Source organism: Macrotis lagotis, chromosome 1, assembly GCF_037893015.1.
Source record: "Macrotis lagotis isolate mMagLag1 chromosome 1, bilby.v1.9.chrom.fasta, whole genome shotgun sequence".
NCBI classification, from domain to species: domain Eukaryota; kingdom Metazoa; phylum Chordata; class Mammalia; order Peramelemorphia; family Peramelidae; genus Macrotis; species Macrotis lagotis.
In genome coordinates, this window is record NC_133658.1 from 561941389 (window position 1) to 561961680 (window position 20292).

Here is a 20292-nt window from a genome sequence, read left to right on the forward strand (position 1 = left end):
TCAGTAACATTCATTTTTCTAAGTTCAAATCTGACCTCAGACCCCCTACTGGCTATGTGATCCTGGGCAAGTCACTTAACCCTGTTGACTTCAGTTTACTCATTTGTAAAATGACCTGGAGAAGGAAAAGGCAAACTACTTCAATATCTTTGCTAAGAAAACCTCAAATAGAGTCACAAAGAGTCAAAAATGCCTGAAACTACTGAACAAAGAAGGGAAAACAATTACAGATTTAGAAGAATGGGTAGGCCTAGTTGTAGGTATGTCTTGAATTGTTTTGCTTTTGTTCAGAGCAGGAACTAGAGTATGAAATCTAAGGCTTTATCTTAGGCAAGAAATGTATAGTGTTGACATTATCCTGCTTGCCTTGCCCCTGAAGACTAGGGTCTGGTTTTACCCACCATCACCTTTCTTCCGCATCCCCTCAGCTTTCTTCCCCCTTAACAGTGTCATCTGACTTCCTTTTGACTGCTTCATTTTCAACAATATGAAAACCTTAGACTTTCCAGGATACATTTTCTCCCTCTGAATGCTTTTCATCCCACCACTTGCCTTAGATAAAAATCATTGTATATGAACACACACACACACACACACACACACACACACACACACACACACACACACACTTTTTTTTTCTTCCTCATTATCTCAAGTCATTGGTTTAAGAGCCAGAGTGGAATGTGTCATGTCTCTGAGGAGCTAAAATGTGTTTGAAGTTTTTTTTTAAACAAAAAAAATGTTTAGGATTGCCACCAATTCAACATGTTCATAGTCTTATTTACTCAACATTTAATCCGGCTCCTGAAATGAAGCTTTATCCTGGTATAATATTTTCTATATTTTTGCAATTAGACCAAAGCAACCATCCAGAATATGGATAAAAATCTAAATTTTGGTTTTGGCAGCACAATCTTCATTAACTGAAGTTTTTCTGGCAATGACTTAAAGTAGTAATACTTCTGACATTTAAATCTTCAATTTTTGTTTTTTGTTGTTTTTACTGTTTTATAAAGATTCATTGTCAAATAGTTTCTATCAATTTTTAACTATTTTTGTAATCTCTCTACTTTTATCCATATCATTCTCACTCTTTTTATAAAATATTGTTATCAGGCCAAATACATTTTAATTTGTATTTATATCTTCCTTTACCAATTTGCATACAGGGAAACCAAATTATGATAGTGCAAGAATTCCCATCTGGTTCCTTCCATTATAACTATCCATGGATGTGAATTCCCTGAATGTACTTCGACAAGTCAAATCCCATGTAGAAATTTGCTCATGAAGGTGGGTGGGTGACATGAAGTTATGAATGGTAAAGATTGTAAGGGGGGGGAGAAAAAGTATAAGGACTTCCCTGGGTATATTTATATGTGTGGATTTAGTTAAATATGAAAATAATCATTGCACTGGAATAGCGGGAATGCTTTGGTGAAAACCTAATTCACATATTGTGGTGCACTGGAAAAAGTGCTATTTGACATTGCCACTAGCTGAACAAATGCCTTAATCACCTCACAACTAAATTATTGCAAGTCTGCTGATGGTTCTGCCTACCTCAAGTCTCTCCCTATTTCAATCCATCTTCCTTTCAGCTTCTAAAGTGATTTTCCTAAAGCTTAAGTCTGATCATATCACTTATAACCCCTATCCCACCCCATTCCACTGATTAATCTCCTTTAGCTTTTCTGTTGCCTCCAGAAATAAATAAAAATGCTCTGTTTGGCAGTTAAAGTGCTATATACTTCCCTGCCCCCTCCCCATACCACATTTTCAGTCTTCTTACATCTTATTCCCCCAAGCATATCCTTCAATATAATGACACTGAGCACTTGACTCTTCTATGAACAAGGTCCTCCAACCCTTGGTTCCAAGCATTTTCTCATTCCCCCACCATGCCTGAAATCCTCTCTTTTCTGTTTCCTTGACTTCCTTTTAAGTCTCAACTAAAATCCCACCTTCCCTAGCAAGACTACCCCTATCCTTTCTAATTCTGATGTTTTGGGTTGCTAATTATTTCCTATTTATTCAGTATAGAGCTTGCTTTGTACATATTTGTTTACATATAGTCTCCCTCATTACATTGTAATTTCTTGAGGGCAGGGACTGTCTTTTACCTCTTTTTTATATACCCAGCACTTAGTTTCTTGGCAAAGATCCTGGAGTGGTTCATTACTTCCTTATCTAGCTCATTTTAAAGTTGAGGAAATTGGGTCAAATAGTTAAATGATTTCCCATGGTCACAGTGCTAGTGTATGGGACCAAATTTGAACTCAGGTTTTCCTGACTCAAGGCCCCAGCATTCTATTCATGGAACCACATTCTGACATATAGTAGGTGCTTAAAATATGTTTATTGATTGGCAGACTGATCAGTCTATTTGGAGGCAAAGGAACTAGGTTCATTTTTTTTTTGTCTCTGTTATTCATTAACCCTAAATTCTTGGACAAATCATTTCACCTTAGCTCCCTCCTCTGAAAAGTGAGGCAATTAGACTAATTGAATTATGAACTTTCTCCAATTCTTAATCTATACTCTAGTGAACCACCAAAGATCAGGAGACAGTCCAGTTCTCTCTCATTGTACTGATCTTAAGGAGGCCTTGATTCCTTGTGCAGAGTATCCTAATATATTGAAAAAAATATGAAAACCCAAAGGACAAAGCCCAGGTCTGGGGCTCCTTTGCTCAGGAACCTTCTCCACTCCGCACAGTGTGGAAACATGCCCAGCTAGATAGGATTTCCAGCAACAACATCAAGAAGATCGTATAATAATCACCGAATTCCAGTGGATTTGGATCAAAATCTTGGAGTTGCTACAATCAAGCTGAAGAATCCTCTAGTGAACAGTTTAATTCTAGAATTACTAACTGAATTGGTAATAAGCTTAGAAAAACTGGAAAATGATCAAAGTTGCACAGGTGTCATCCTAACATCCAACAGCCCCAAAATCTTCTCTGTTGGCCTGGTTATTAAGGAAATGTATGGAGAGAATGCAGCACACTATGCTGAGGACTACTGAATTATTGGTGAACAACCCAAAGTACAACATTGGTCATAATGAAATGCTGCTAGGCATTGTGGCTCCTTTCTGGTTTAAAGATAACCTTCATCAGTAGCTACTCTTTGCTCCTGCTGATGTCCTCAGAATAGGTTTTGGGGATCAAATAGTGCCAGAAGACATGGTACAGGGCACAGCTCACTGTGATGTCTGAGTGGCTGAAGATTCCAGACCATGCTCCACAGCTTACCAAAACCATAATGTGAAACCCTTCCACTGACCAACTGTTGAAAGGAGAAGCAGATATTCAGAACTTTGTCAGCTTTATGTCTCATTGTACTGATCTGAAGGAGACCTTGATATAAAGATTCCATCCAAAAGTCACTTCATGTACATTTAAAGCTTCTTAAAGATCGACAAGGATTTTAAAAGGTTAGACTCTTGACACAGGATATATAGCTGGGGACACTGAAGCAAAGTCATGTGTAGACCCTACAGGCCTATCTTTGAGTAGCTGTAGATTTTTAAAACAAAGTATTTTTCAAGACAAAATTAAATTTAATTATTTGTTCTTAGTTTGTTGATCTTTTCAGAAGATCCTGTCCCCTTTATCCTGATATTCCAAAGATATCCTTCCTCCCTTCCCATAGGTACTTTTTTGTTCCCTTCCCCCTTAACTCCCACACCCACATTCCCCTAGAAGGTACTCAGGTAGGTTGTTTTTTCTGGATTTTTTTGTTTGTTTTTTGCAAGGCAATAGGGGTTAAGAGACTTGCCCAAGGTCATACAGTTAGGTAGTTTTTAAGTGTCTAAAGCAATCTTGAATTCAGGTCCTCCTGACTCCAGGGCTGGTGTCAGGTAAGTTTTAAAGAGACTTTGCCTGATGATGTAGAAAGGAAGTCTCCTGTTCCTGAGCAGCACTTTACCTGGGAATCATGAGTAGTAGGATTACTGGAACTTGAAAATGTGACTTCTTTGCTAAGGACCCTTCCTTGCACAAAGAGAATTGTGAATAAAAGTCCTAGATTTTTTTGTTCCCCAGTCTTAAAATTGCCTGCTTGCTAGTGGTGAAAAGGGGTTCCACAGGTAATCAATGAGTTGCAAGGAATACCTTCTCACTCCTATATATACATATATATATATACTCAGGGTGGAATTGTTTTTCAAACCAACAGGACTTTTCAAATAAACAAGTTTTCAGGGAAAAAAAAGAAATATATATATATAAAATTCTATCTCTTCCCATTCTTCCCATTTCCAATCTCTGATTTTTACTTCTCCCTTTCCTTGTTTCTTAGCAGACTGACTAATTTAAACAGTGCCAGCCCCCTGACATTGTGATCTCCATCTTACAAGTGACAAAGGGGGCCATCAGTCTTCTTGCAACACCTTCCACATCACTGTACTCTTTGTCTCTTGATTCAAGAATCCAGCCTCTCATGCTTTGGAAGGAACTCAACTGTCTATCACAGGTTCAGCCTTAACCCAGGGACAATCTGCCTCACTGATAAACCTTATCTATTTTAGCTTTGTACAATGATTGCATTCTACAGTCCTAGGAACCTTCAACTCTACCAGCATTCCTTTGCTACTAGACATATTCAGGGATAGACCCTTCTCTAATCTCTTTGAATTAGATACTAATATTAATTTCTATATCAGCTCATGCAAATGAATGATTAACTAAGTAAAATACTAACATGCCTCCTCTATTTTCATGGCATCAGACAGTCAAGCAATAGCTTACAATAAAGTATTTAGCCCTATTTTTTAAAATGCCCTAATTTCACAACTGAAAGAATTTGGTTATCTCCTACTTTGTCTTGGGTCATATCTGGTCTATTAGATTCTCAGAACTTCTATGTGTTTCTAGGTTTGTCTCCTCAAGGATTTTTGGATTTGCTTTGGAACAAACTTCAGGGCTGCCTATAAATTAAACCAGAATTCATGGGGTCTTGGAACTTATTATAGATAAAGACAGAGATATGGATAGGGATAAATATAAATATGTTATAGAGATATAAAGATTTTCAGATACTTATAGTTCAAATATGTATTTTGATATTTTTATTTTAATTTAATATTTTATTTTTGATCCTAAGAACATTACTTTATACATTCAAGGACCCAAGAAGGGATCCACAGGGCTCACTAGAGGACCAAAGATATCCATAACTCAAAAAAACTTAAGAAATCTTTCTCTAAGAGGAGCTAAACTCCTCAGGACTTTCAGGTTATGCTGGAGCTAGACACTTCCATAAGGTTTAAAATCAAGCCAGCCCTCCAGACTCCTAAAGGCCAACCCAATCCTTCTAGTTTCATGAAGGCTTATGGGAACCATAATTCTCATCATTAACAACAAGAACTAGGTCTGCATCCATACCAAACAAAATCAGTTAGCTATCTGCTTATAGAAAGTTTAGATGAAATCTCTGACATTTGCTCTGAGAACATTTGCTTCTTTATAGGACTTTTTCCTATAGGACTTCATTTAATTAACTTAATTTTAATCTTTTGTATTCTTTTATTTAAGTTTAGTTTACATTGTTTTCAAAGATGTTTTGAGGTTTAGTTTTTCATTGTTTTTGCCAGTTGTAGTGGTGGTTATAAATTCAAATTTTCTCACAGAAGTCTCCTTTGGTTCATATTTTCAAAATACTGGGTTGGACCAGGAGATCATTCTAGGAGTAAAGAATGCATGTGTGCATACATACATACAATCAACCAAACATGCATGTACATATAATTGAATTGTGCTAATTACTTTAACAAATATGATTTGATCCTCATAATAATTCCGGTAGGAAAATGCTTCTATTATCTCCACATTCCTTCTATCAATCTTTGATCCAAATGGGTTTCTGATCAGTATAACCTAGGTCCTGAATTAAGCATTAAACAAACTTGGGTCTCTAGGTACAAGTCTGTTCAAACGATGCCAGAAAGATTTTCCACATCACCTTCCAGGACTTTTGCCAAAACTCATTGATCTTCCCAGTTAGTAGATGCCAGTTTCAGTTCATCACTCCTGAAAATTCTTAGTCTTTTCTCTCCAGCTCTTTGCTCCTCTAGATGCTGCTTCTCTACCTTCTCTCTTATTCCACTCCTTATTCCCCACTGGATCTCAATCCCAAAACTTCTAAACCAGTTCCTTACAGATAGCTCCTGACATGGAACAGCAAATATATGATCAGAAAATAAAGAACAAAATATCAGCCAGAAATTGAAATGCCTCTAGAGGAGGAGAGAGGAAATGAAACAATATGTAATAAGGTATTGTAGGAACAGTTAGAGTAATTGCCAGCTAATTAGTAAGCAAAGAGAAAGTGGCAGTTTAATGATCTTCCACATTGGCAAGAGAAAATGTGGGAGCTCAAAATGAGAGGTCTTTACAATTATGATAAACCACACTGACTTTTTCAACAAGAACTTTTACAAAGGAATATTTACTTCCAAAAATATAATCACAAATAGACAAATATTCCCACAATTCAAAGGAGACAATCCCACTCACCCCTTGCATATTGTCAGAATCTAAAAAAGGGAAAGAGGATTATTAGACTTATGATTTAGCATGGCTCCCATAGACCCCAGTCCCAGTTGCAATTGTGAAACTTCCCTTAGACTTGAATTCAAGACACCCTGACTTCTTGGGGCTTCCATGTTGGACTGGCTGTACCATCCTACCTGTATTCTTGGTTCCAAGGTTGTCCATAGCTCTTGGGTCCTATAAAAAATCACTTCTGACACCTGAAACCAATAACCAAACACCTGAGACCCACTTCTTAGAGATTTATCTTTAAGAAGTTGTGGCATATGATTGTGATGGTCTATTACTGTGTTATAAGAAATGATGAGTTCAATGATCATAGAAAAACATGGAAAGGCTTCATGAAATAATGAAGAGTGAAATGAACAGAACCAGGAGAACATTATGTACAGAAATAGCAATATTGTTTTAGGAACAATTCTGGGAAAGTCATTTTGACTATTATAACTATATCCAAATTGACTAGAAAGAACATGAAGAAAGCCACTATCTACATCCAGAAAAAGAACCAACAAAAAAGAAGGATGTATAGAATAATTATATATGTATATATATATATATATATATATTATATACATACATGCATGCATTTATTTGTATCTGGTAGCTTTGGGGGAGGAATAAAAACAAAATTTACATGATAACTTTGTTATCTGTATCTATAAATTAGAAATAAAATAATTTAAGAGAGGAAAAAAAGAAAGGGAAAGAAACTCCTTCCCCTCTCCCGAGTTCAGTTCTTGGAATTCCATGTTGAGTTCAGCAGAAAAGAAAACAATCAAAAGATGGCAGAAAAAGAGTACGTGACTCAGACTTGCTGTTTTTAAAGACACAGGCAGTGGGTTCCATGTTAGGAAACTGAATATGCTCAAAAGGCCCCTCAAAATTGTCTCCAGGCTAGAATTGAAGATGCCCAGAGAAACCTGTGTTAAATTTTATTAATATTCCTTAATTCCACCGGTATGGAATCTCCTTCCATGACTACAGATTTGACATCCCCTCTGAGTCCTAGTAAACTGTCTTTGTGAGTGACTGTGGTTGAAAGAAAATTTTTCTTGGCAGTGAACTCTGGAGATGAGCCTTTCCAGATTTGGCAAGGCTGAGACTCTCTGAATTGGCATAGGGTGGGCCACATACTCCAAGTCTTTACAGTTTTGAGAAGTTTTCCAGGTTTATGCTCCACTGTCATAACATTCAAGAAGATGAGCAATACACATGACAAGGTGCTGGAGAACGACTTTTGTAAAGGACGACAAACTTAAGTTCTAGATTTCCTAGATCAAGAAAGAATGTACACTTTTAAAGAGATTTCACAAAATAAATATCCCTTAGACATTGTGATCACTGTCTCTGTGGGACAGGGCAGCAGGTTAACAGATGAGTTGATGAAATAGAATGAAATAGAAGCCAGAAGCAACAGATAAGTGTAGTACAAAAAAAAAAAAACTACACTCTCAAGAGAGTGGCATTTCCATGGACCATATCAGAGTGGCATAGCAGTGAGATGGCTGAGGAAAAGTTGTGTAATAGGGAGAGAAGTGTGGGATGTGTTTCAATTGAATGGGATATAAATTCAAGTGGAGGCAGCAATCAAATTAGATTTTAAAATATGAAGATATCCTGGGTAATTGGAATACAACACTAGAAACTCATATAAATCTGCTCTCAAAAAATTTATATTCCTTTGATTTTTTTACTAAATTGGGCATTAACACTCCTACAGAACAAGTTTGTATCAAGAAAATGTAAGTGAATGAGACAAATAAAAATTGAAGATACAGTGAATGTAGAAACCAAAATCAGTACATATAGGACAGCAAAGAAAAGATCATCAAATAGGGGAAAAAATTAAAATACCATGCTTTCTGGGAAAAGGGAAATCAAGGGACTCTGAAGCAGGAATATGAAGGGAACATTTTGGGAGATGGGATAGAAGGTGATTAAGTAGAGGATATAAGCATGGAAGTATACATACATACACAAACACACACACAAACACATGTACACACACACACACACACACACACACACACACACACACACACACACAGGACCTGGCCTTGACAAGCCCTATGAAATGTTGTTCAGTACAACTAACCATGTTTATATCTTCCTTTATAGCTAAACCAGAAATCTCCATGAACATGCAGAACAACTCCATTGATACCTTAGAAGTAAGTAACCTAAATTCTTTTTGAAAACCTTAACTACTATAAGAGATCAAGATTTATGTTCATCAAGAGCTTTTCCACTAAAGGATTTGATTATTGAGCATTATTCTCAATTAATTATTGAGAAAGAGAATGACTGTATTGTCACTATAAGATATGAGCCAGCCCCACTGCTGGATTTTTTTCCCCAAAAAACCTATAAACTCTTCCCTTCCCAAATTCCATGTCTTTCAGAAAGATAGCTTCTGTCTTTACAATCTTTGTTTTTAGTAGTGAAGTAGATATAGAACTGGACCTCCCTCAGTCTTAGTTTCCTTTTCTGTAAATGGGGGTAATAATAATAATAATAATAATAATAATAATAATAATAATAATAATAATATCTCTTTCTCATCATTAAAAAGGGTAAAAGCATCACTTGTACAAAAGTATTCATAGCAGCCCTGTTTGTGGTGGCAAAAAATTGGAAATTGAGTGAATATCCATCAATTGGGGAAAGACTGAACAAATTGTGGTATATGTATTTTATGGAACACTATTGTTCTATTAGAAACCAGGAGGGATGTGAATTCAGAGAAGCCTGGAAGGATTTGCATGAATTGATGCTGAGCAAGATGAGTAGAACCAGAAAAACATTGTGCACCCTAACAGCAACATCAGGGTGATGATCAACCTTAATGAACTTGTTCATTTCATCAATGCAACAATCAGGGGCAATTTTAGAGTATCTGTGATGGAGAATACCATCTATATCCAAAGAAAGAATTGTGGAGTTTGAACAAAGACCAAAGACTATTAATTTAAATTTTATTTTTAAAAATGGTCTTATTATATAATTTTGCTATCTCTTATATATATATATATATATATATTTTTTCCTTCAGGATATATGATTTCTCTCTCAACACTTCAATTTTGATCATTGTATAGCATGGTAGTGAACTGCTTCATTGGGGAAAACATCTCTAAATTGATGAGATCATAGATCCATTTCAGAAGAATATTTAAAAGACAAACAAGTTTATGAGGAAATTGAACATTCTCATTTGATCAGATGTTTTCCTATCAACATCTAGCTGAAATATAATGCTCCAATTACCCTTCCCTGTCCCCAGCTAACACTTGCCCATATCCCCAAGTAGAGCTGCTGCAGTGAGGGTTTTAAGGCAGTATAAAGATACTTGGATAGTGGGTTGACAAGCACAAAAAGGTAGAGAAATTCAGACAGGGAGGTGGTAGGGGTTTGATTTGGTTTTGTTTGTCATGCTAAGGCATGCTAAGACAAATCACCTTTTTTGAAATAATACAGTCAAGTACTTAAATAAATCAAACATGTAAGTTGAGGAATTAAAATTTCTTTAATAAGAGAGAATAGGGTAACTAACCTTCCACCCTGGGGGATGTCCCACAAGAAGACCTACAAGAGAGGTTCTTATAGGTTTAGGAGAAAAGGTGGAGGGAAGAGTGTCATACAAGGCAGCAAGACCTGATCCTGAGAAATCAGCTGCCCTTGTCATTGTGAGCAAGGATTCTAGCTGTTTTGCCCTTCATGCCAAGAATTCCAATGGAAGGGGCTAAGGTTATCAGACACTACTTTGGAAGGTGGTTGTTATAAATGAATGAAAGAAAAACCTGCTTAGAGTGAGAGAAATTGAAGATTTTATTCATGAACCTTGCAAGATATGGGTGCCTTAATTAGCATGAGGCAAAAGGTAGCATTGGAAAATCAGGTAATTTAGTCTTCAGAAACTCCCCTCCCTCTTGGATTTTCATAGACTCTCAGAGTTTGAGTTATAACCTAAGAGGTCTGTCCATCTCATGACATGTCTCTAATATGATTACCCCCATCATACAATGCATGATATGCTGATGAACCCCAATAATCACAGGGGATGTGTGGGATAATATTTGATTACCTAATTGCTCAAACTCATTAGGTCAAGATCTCTCGGTCACTCCTGACCAGTTGAGAACTGGATTCTTCTAATCTTGGGTTTGTTATCTCTGGAATGGGATTAGGAAAACTCTCCCCATTTTGTGATTGACTGGGGCCATTCCCCCTTTGTAATGGATTCACTGGGCACCCCCCCACACACACACACACACCCTGAGAAGACCAACAATGCCCTACATTCCTCACAGTGGTCAATCTCAAGTTGAATTTGTTTACAGAGAAAGGTGTTAGGGTGGGGAGTTAGGCCATGACTCAACTCACCCTAATATAGAGTAGTAATGCAAGGACATTACCAGAATTCTTTTTTTTGACAAGGCAATGGGGTTAAGTGACTTGCCCAAAAGTCATACAGTCAGGCAATTATAAAGTGTCTAAAGTCAGATTTGAACTCAGGTCCTCCCAACTTCTGAGCTGGTGGTCTATCCACTGTGCCACCTGGCTGCCCTCTGGAATTCTGATAATACCAGAATCATTAAGAGGGAGCAATAGATAATGTTAAAATTGATATTAACAATTTTTCTGTCAATGCCTGGAGTTGACCTAGGACCAGGAAAAAAATGGCAAAATCTCTCCCTTTTATTTTTTTCTTATAAGGAATCCTCAAATTCAGACTTAGATATTTACTATCTGTGTGACTTTGGGCAAGTCATAATCTCTCTTCTTCTTCATCTCCATCTTCAAGGGGGGGAGGGGGACGAATAGCCCTTATGTTTTAGTTTTATGCAGATCAAAAGAAATAATATATGTCCAGGTTTTACAAAACTTCTATTTTTAGCTATACAAAATTACTTCTTATTTCATTGATGTGGTTATATCAGGTTCTATCACAGATCCATCACTGATAGTCTATCCAATAGTAATTATCATTTGTTCCATCCTTAAATCTTCTTCCCTCACTAATCCACTTCATTTTCCTATCACAGAATATTGTGTGACCCAAAAACCTTAGTGTAGTTAAAACTTTAATAGCTCTTCAAAACAATGCAGTTTATTTAAAACAATGAAGCTTTAAGCACCAATACCTTAAAATTGCACTAAGACTTTTGGAGTAATGTGTAATTTCCTGAATGATAGATACTTCTTAAGTGTTATGTTCCTGATTGATCTTATTTGATTTTCACAACAATTCTGTGAAGTAGATTCTGTGGATTTATTTTATTATTGTTATTTTTACCATTATACAGATGATAAAAGTGAGGCACAAAGAAAGTAAATGATGTGCCCAATGATCATTTTGAGAAAAGGAAACATATGAGAAAAGATTTGAATCTAGGTCTTTCTGACTCCAACTTTCCACTCTCTATACCCTATGCTTAGACCAAAGGGGAAAAAAAATGATTACAGAGTGAAGCAAACCTTAAAGCAATATATAAATAGGGAAACCAAGGTGTTTTTTTTTAAGACAGTGAGTCATTATATATACCCACCATATGGTTCATTAGTGATATTTTAAGACAACTGAATTCTTTAGGAATAAAACAAACATTAATTATCTAGTACATGCCAGGCACTATCCTAAGAACTTAACAAATATTATTTCATTTGATCCTCACAATAAATTTGAGAGGAAGGTACTATTAGGCAGAAAAAAATTAAGTAACTTATCCAGATTCACACAACTACTAAGTGTCAGAGACCAGATTTTAACTCAGATCTTCCTGACTCCTTGCCACTCTATTCTCTATCACACTACCTAGCTGCCTTTAGAATCCAAGATTCAAAGTAATCAATCAATCAATAACCTTTATTAAATGCCTACTATGGGCCAGGACTGTGCTAAGCACTGAGGATATAAAGAGGCAAAAGATGAACCCTGCCCTCAAGGAGCTAACAATCTAAAGGGAAAAACAACCTGCAAATTAATAAAGCAAGCTACATTTCACATAATCATATTCCTCTTGTCTAGTATGGTACCTGCCTGTAGTAGGCATTTAATAAAAGCTTGCTGATAGATTGGTTGAATATAAACTAAATATGCTTTTATGAGAGGCAGTATGATATAATGGAAAGAGGAGTCAAAGTATGGGTCCAGTCTTGTTTTTTATACTTAACTGAGTGATCTAGATTATCACTGACCTCTCATCTCAATTTCTTCTTTAAAATGGGGAGAATAATCCAAAGATTATTGGAATTTCCTCATTATTGTTGTAGAGAAAGAAAATTTGGAAAAAGGTATGATAAATTCCAAAACAACCAAATTAAAAGCAAATATTTAGACACTCAAATCTGTAAATTGGGGATTACCCATATATGGGTACCCCAAAAGTCAGCTAGGTGGCACAGTGGATAGAATCATGGACCTGAAATCAAGAAGATTCTTCTTCCTGAGTTCAAATATGGCCCTATAGGCTTATAAGCTGTGAAACCCTATGCAAGTCACTTAACCCTATTTGCCTCAGTTTCCTCTTCTGTAAAATGAGTTATTGAAGGAATGGTAAGTGTCTTTGCTAACAAAATTTCAAATGGGGTCACCAAGAGTAGAAAATGACTGAAAAGACTAAACAACAACATAGACTCATGGGACAGCCAATATTTATTAGACAGGGTACTAGAAAGAAAAATCTCTTGGTTATAGAAGTGTTAAGTGTCCAACGTTATCAGAAGGCAAGAAGTTTCAAATCCCCACATAAACTGAACATATCAATGATTATCTCTGTGTTCCCTTTCTGCTGCAGATAAAATTTAACTGTTTGGTGAGGAATATATTCCCCACGGCAAACCTCTCATGGTATATAAATGGAGAGTTTCTTCAAAACAAAAAAGGTGAGAAAATGAGTCAATGAAAATGTTTGCAGAAGACAGATGCGCTAGAGTAAAAGTCATTGGCTAACCTGCTCTTGGCATTCAAAATTCATTCTAATTCCAAGAAAAACATATTATTGTCTGCCAGAGGCTTTTTGGTACCTCAGCTTGCTCCTTCTAGGAGGAAGAAAACATTTCTCAGAACAAAAGAATGGTTGAATTAATCAAATCACAGGCAAATATGCTAATCTGTTTTTCATTTGTTTGGTTAACAATAAGTAAAGAGAAACCTTTTATAGATCTACAGAATTTCCTCAGACTGATGATATTCAATTAAATAAGTAATCCTCAATAATCACATTATTTAAAATTCAATTAGTTATTGATTGCTTTAAACAAACAAAAAAGAACATCATCTTTTCCCGGGAAAGAGTTATGAAGACTGAGAAAAGGTAAGGGATGCCACATCGCAAAGAGAAGGACTATTTGGAGCTATTCTTCGGACAAAGGATTAAAAAGAGGGGCAGCCAGGTGGCCCAAAGCATAAATCACAAGCTCTAAAGTCAGGAAGACCTGACTTCAAATCCAGCCTCAGACAATTTTTCTTTGTGTGAACCTGGGCAAGTCATTTAACCTCAATTCCTGCCCCCCCCCAAAAAAAGGATTAAAAGGTACTGATCAGGAAAACACATTGAAGACAAATTCAACCGATGAGAAAGAAAGGCAATTATTTCTATAGGTGACCCAACATAACATACTATATAAGAAGCATCTTGTTTCAATTGCTTCAAAGCATAATTCTTCTTCCACCTGTGATAATAATTTTTCCCCTTTTACTATTATTTTTTTCACTGGTCTTTAAATGTTTCACTGGCAACAATCACCATCACTAACATTTAAATATACTATACACACATACATGCATATATATGTATACACACACACACACACACACACACACACAAAATTTTATTTTTGTTTTTGCTTTTTAGAAGGAAACAAGCCCAGACAGTAAGGCATAATTAATATAGGGTTCTAACTGTCAATCAGAATGACCTAGATTAAAATTCTCTTTCAGACACTTATTGTGTGACTCTGCTTGTCACTTAATTTTTCAAGGTTTCAGTTTCCTCATCTGTAAGATTGAGACATTTAATGATCAATATAGATCTATGTTTAACATGGTTATAAATGCAGAGCATATATTAGATTGCTTTCTGTCAAGGAGAGGGGGAGAGAATGGAAGGAGGGAGAAAAATATAAAATATAAAACTTTGCTAAAAATGGTTGGTAAAAACTATCATAGCATATATTTGGAAAAACAAATAAATAAAATAACCTCCAAGATCCCTTTCAGCTCTATCTATGATGGTATGTTATTGTGGATGTTTCTCAAATCATTTCTCTACCATTATTAGTTGAATTAGTTGAATGATTTTACATTTAAAAAATCCAACCACAGCAGTGTTTTATTAGATTATTCGATTAAAAAGAAATATTTTCATGGCTTGTAATGGTTTGTTTCACTTTAATCTAAGAGTTCTATAGTCCTCAGGCTAAGAATCCATACTTTAAGAAAATCCTATGAATGAAAACTGTCCCAATTTTCTATGCTTTGCCTTCAAGCAGCATTCATTTTTAGGTTCTGTTGTTGTAGTTTAACAGCCAAAGACATGTACCTCCTTTATTCCCTGCATCTCCTAAATCACAGTTGAAATGTAACAAAGTTGTAAGAAGAAAACTCTGGCACTTCCACAGTCAACCTGACATCAGGTACCCTTTGTGTAAAGATTTCTTATTTCTGGTATCAGAAAGTGATGGCCTGTGGTGAGAAGAGACTCTCTCATTCCCCTATTTTCAAGTGGCAGGTTATGGTTGGACCATCACTTGTATTTCTCTTGATCCCCATACTTTAGATAGTTTTAGTTTTATAGCACATATACTAAATGATAGTGGATAACCAACTTCCTTATTCTCTTCTAGGTATATGCATTACCACTGAAAAGAAGAAAAATGATAATGGTTTTTATGAACTAATATCTAAGTTGAAGATTCTGAAGCCTTATCAGCCAATTCAATCTAATAATTTGACAATTTGGTGCATGACTTTGTTTCCTGTCCCTGGAAATGAAATGTGGAATATCTCATCCAGAAAAATAGCTTTTTCCTTAAGTGAGTTACCTACCTAACAAGACCAATAAATATTTTCCCCCATTCAAAATGTGTCTTTTTAGGGCTGTCAGGTTACATATGATACTTAGAACAGGACATCATGCATAATTCATCTTTTATAAAATTCAATTTGACTTCAGTTCAACACAAATATTTACTGGCAAGTATAATTCTAAGAAAAATTCCTCCAGATTGGAGGGGTTCCATGAAGAAAAGACTACAGTATCTGCAGCTGAACTCTATGCAACAATCCATGAGGTTTCCATTACTTTCTAATTGGCCTACACTCTAGAATTGTCACATTGATCTGTTCTTTCTGCCTATGTCTGTATCCTCCTACCTGACTTTTAGGAATCTCTGAGCCTAGAGATTTCCTTAATGAGATGTTATCAAGGGTCACTTCTTACTCTAAATCTATGATACTATTGAGTAAGAAAATTTCATCTTAGGTGTAAGATATGCATGTCTTTACGGATTGTCTAATAGATGTACTTTGTTTATGGCATCAATAGATAAGATCTGAGACTTAGCTCACCTTTAGGCAGAGGAGAAAAACTGAGTATGTAAATCACCAGCATAATATTCAAAGAACTATTTGGGCTAGAATTAGGCCTGTCTTCTCCCTTCAAACATCTCTGTTCTAATAGTATGAGTTTGAGTTTAGAGGGGATAGTTACTTTTTTGGTTGGTCTAAAGGCTTGTTATCCTTAGCTGACATATGCCAGCTTAGTTCCTTCTCACTACAAGCTGATTACACAAAAGATTTTGTGTACTCATACTGAAGAAGCCTATTTATTCAAACAAAACAGCAAACAGAAATTTGAGTTTATATATTAGAATAAACTAAGAATTATATGAAGAAGCACTTCATCTGAGAGTTAGATAATATATCAGCTCAAACCAAGAGATAGTGCTCAGTCTCACTCAAAGAGATCATTCTTGTAGTTTGAAGGAGACAATCTGGAAACCTGTGACAAGTTGAGGAATCAGCTTCCCCTACATGAATCTCTTTCCACATTGCTCTCAATTTGGATTCAATTTCCCCCTAGAATATGCCAGAAACCACTCAGCAAGACTCTTAAGATGGTGGTTCCATTACCCATGGAGAAATATTGGGAGGAATCTGAAATTTGAAAATTTGAAAAAAATTTATAGAACACCAATTATTTTTTTCACATTAAATTGTCCCTTCTAAAAAATCCCAACCACATGGCCTTGGATTGTGTCCCATAGTCATAGCTCCTTTCTTTCTTTTTTTTTAATTGTCTAACCAACACTAATATTGTGCCTACTGTGTATAAGGAACTACAGAAGACACAATGACATTTGATATATAGTCCCTGCCCTCAGGGAACTTAGACTCTGGTTGAGAAGACATATGCAGATAAAAAGTCAAATAAAATAAGACACAAATAATGGTTTATATTTGTACAGTATTTGTAGCAGTACAGAAAACATTAAAGATGGAATTGGAAGTCTAATTACTTAATATATCCCCAGATAGTCCTTGCTCTCAAGGAGCTTATATTCTAATGGGGAAAAATAATACATAAAAGGGAACTAGGTAGTAGGTGATGGGGTAAAGGGAAGCAGCAGAGAGAAGGCTACTAGTTAAAAGATGGGGAAAAAATAAATTTATATTTGTTGTTAATTTTGTAGGTTATGTGAATATTCCAACAGATTCATTCAATATCACAGCATCTACTTTCTCCACTTTTACATCTCCTAGCAGCAGTAATAGCACAACAGGTAAGATGACTTTCACATATATTTTTCTTTAAAAGAAAGAGCTGCTATTTGTTATTTAACCATATTTAAAAATATAGAGAGAGCAACTAGGCTCTGTAGACCTTCAGGTGGATAGAGAACCAGGCTTGGAATCAGGAATATTCATCTTCCTGAGTTCAAATCTAGCCTCAGACATCTACTAACTGTGTGAGCCTTGGTAAGTCACTTAAACCTGTTTGCCTCAGTTTGTTCATCTGTAAAACAAAATGGAGAAGGAAATGACAAAGCACCCCATATTTTTGCCAAGTAAACCCCAAATGGAGTTGCAAAGAGTTGGACACAATGAAAACAGCTGAATAATAACAACATATTGTCATTCACATGTTTATTTCTTGTCTGTTTTTGAAGAAGACCAAAATGACATACTACATTTGAGACAAATTTCAGTGTGTCCTACTGGGGCTGATCAGACCAATATGAACTCAGAATGCTCTACCACAGGTTGGGCACAAATAGTTCATGTGAACACCTGGAGTGGGTACTCTAAACTTATGGATTTCATGTTTCCTTTGAGCTGCTTCAATTCTGCCTTCTTCATACAGTACAATACCCTCACTAATGAGGGCATTCCATGCTGGGCAGTCCTGTGTCAGTGTCTCCCATGCTGTGCAATCAAATCTAAAGTTCTTCAATGAGAATTTCAGGATGTCTCAGTATTGCTTCTTTTGACTCCCTTGGGAGCATTTGCTCTGTGTAAGTTCTCCATAAAATAGGTTTTTTTGGGAAGTATACAACTGGCATTCTAGCAATGTGTCCAGTCCATTGTAGTTGCACTAGAATGCTGGGCAGTTAAGTTCAAGAAAGGATCTCAGTGTCTGGTATCTTCTGCCAGGTGATCTTCAGAATCTTCCTAAGACAATTTAAATGGAAGTTGTTTAGTTTCTTGACATGGCACTGGTAGACTGTCCAGATCTCACAGGCATATAGCAATGAGGTCAACACAATGGTTTTGTAGACTTTTTTGGGGAACCTCCCAAAGCTAGCTCTGGTCAAAGACATATGGGGCATCTCAACTATTCAGTGCTGATGGATCTACATTGATTAACAATAGGAACTTGATCTTAGAGAGATGAGCTGAACACTTCCATAGTGCTCTTAACAGACCATCATCAATCAATGCAGAAGTCATTGACTGTTTAAGTTGAAGTCAATTGTTTCTTGTCCTTTTTTTTTGAAAAAGGCCAAAATGACATCTCTATGTTTAAGACAAATTGCAGCCATTGAAGAATGGGAAGACAGAAACAAGCCATTGAAGTTGAAGTCAACCAGTCCCTAGCTAAAGTTTCAACTGAAGAAGAGATTTTTGAATGCCATTAGGCTCCTTTCAAATGGAAAAGTACCTGGTGCTGAGTCTATTCCTGCTGAGATCTACAAGGTGGGTGGTCCATTGTTCATCCAAAAACTGACTGAAATTTTCCAGGTTATGGCATGAAGAGGTTTATCCCCCAAGAATTCAAGGATGCCTCCATCGAACATCTCTATAAAGTTAAATGGAATAGATTGTCTTGTGACAATCACAAAGTTATCTTTCTTTTAGCCATTGCTAGTAAGATTCTTGCCAGAGTCCTCAAAAGGCTGATCATTCACCTGGAAGATGGTCACCTCCCTGAGATCCAGTGTGGCTTCAGAAAGGTCAAGGAATAGTGGATGTGGTGTTTGCTGCCCAACAACAGGAATAGAATGGAGGTCTATATGCAACATTTGTAGATCTAATAAAAGCCTGTGATACCATCAGTCCTGAGGGTTTATGGAAAATTATGTCAAAATTTGGTTGCCCAGAGAAGTTCATCACTATTGTACATCAGTTTCATGACAGCGAGCATGCCCAGGTTCTGGATGGTAGACAATGATATTGAGATTTTCCATTCACCAGTGGAGTGAATAAGGATGTGACCTTGCTCCCATACTTTTTAGCATGATGTTTTCAGACATGTTATCGAATATCTTCACTGAGGATGAACATGGCCTCAAGGTCAGCTACTGCAATGATGGCAAATTCTTCAACTTGAAAAGGCTACAAGCCAAGACCAAAGTAGAGGGAGTGTTGTTGCATGGTCTTCTGTTTGTAGATGATTGTGCTCTCAAAGCAGCCTCTGAAGCTGAAATACAACGAAGTATAGATTGATTCTCTGCTGCTTGTGCTAATTTTGGCCTAACAATTAACACCAAGAAAACACAGGTGCTCTATCAGCCAGCAACACACCATCCATATGTGGAACCATTGATAACAGCAAATGGAGTTTTGAGTACTGTGGACAAGTTCACTTACCTTGGCAGTGTCCTTTCCAAGGAGGTACAAACTGACAAGGAGGTTGACACACATATAATATGTAAATATGTATTATTACATATAATATACTTTCATTTATGTTTATTTACTGTGTCAGTATTATCCAATGTGAGTATGTATGTAAATAATTTTTCATTTCTAGTAGTGTGGGAAGACAGACTTTCAGTGATGATTTTACACTCATTTGATGAAGGATCAGTGTTTACACTACACCTAGCAAGGACTTGAAAGTCTATTGAGAGGCCAATTGCAAAAAACAAGAATACAAACAACAATAAAAAAAAAGGATATTCAAATTAAGATGTGACAGATATCAGCAAACCCTGCAAATTTCTGTAAACATATATACATTCTTAACTATAGAAACAAACTAACAAGCCTCAAAATCCTAGTAGTAATAATAAGGTCATTTCAGCACTGCAGAGGTCTACAATTTTCCTTTCTTTGTTTCTTTTTTTTTCAGCTAAAGGGGTAAAGCATTGAAATATTGGATTTGGAGTCAAAAAGACCTGAATTCAAATCTACCTCAGACTCTTACTAAGCTAAATCCCTTAGGTTTTTTTTCAGCCTCAATTTCCTTTAATTAATACTTTATAACAGCACATACCTTGAAATGTTT

The 20292-nt window shown here is 36.2% G+C and overlaps 1 protein-coding gene and 1 pseudogene across 1 annotated transcript in view; both read left to right on the forward strand.

The window, feature by feature from the left end:
• Positions 1-20292, forward strand: part of CD96 (CD96 molecule) — a 98258-nt gene that overhangs the window by 27243 nt on the left and 50723 nt on the right. Inside the window, exons 5-8 of the mRNA XM_074214448.1 lie at positions 8678-8730; positions 13357-13444; positions 15407-15595; positions 17255-17344. Coding sequence (XP_074070549.1) covers positions 8678-8730; positions 13357-13444; positions 15407-15595; positions 17255-17344 — 420 coding nt within the window. The remainder of the gene's footprint in view (positions 1-8677; positions 8731-13356; positions 13445-15406; positions 15596-17254; positions 17345-20292) is intronic.
• On the forward strand, positions 1288-3760 carry LOC141507774 (enoyl-CoA delta isomerase 1, mitochondrial pseudogene; annotated as a pseudogene).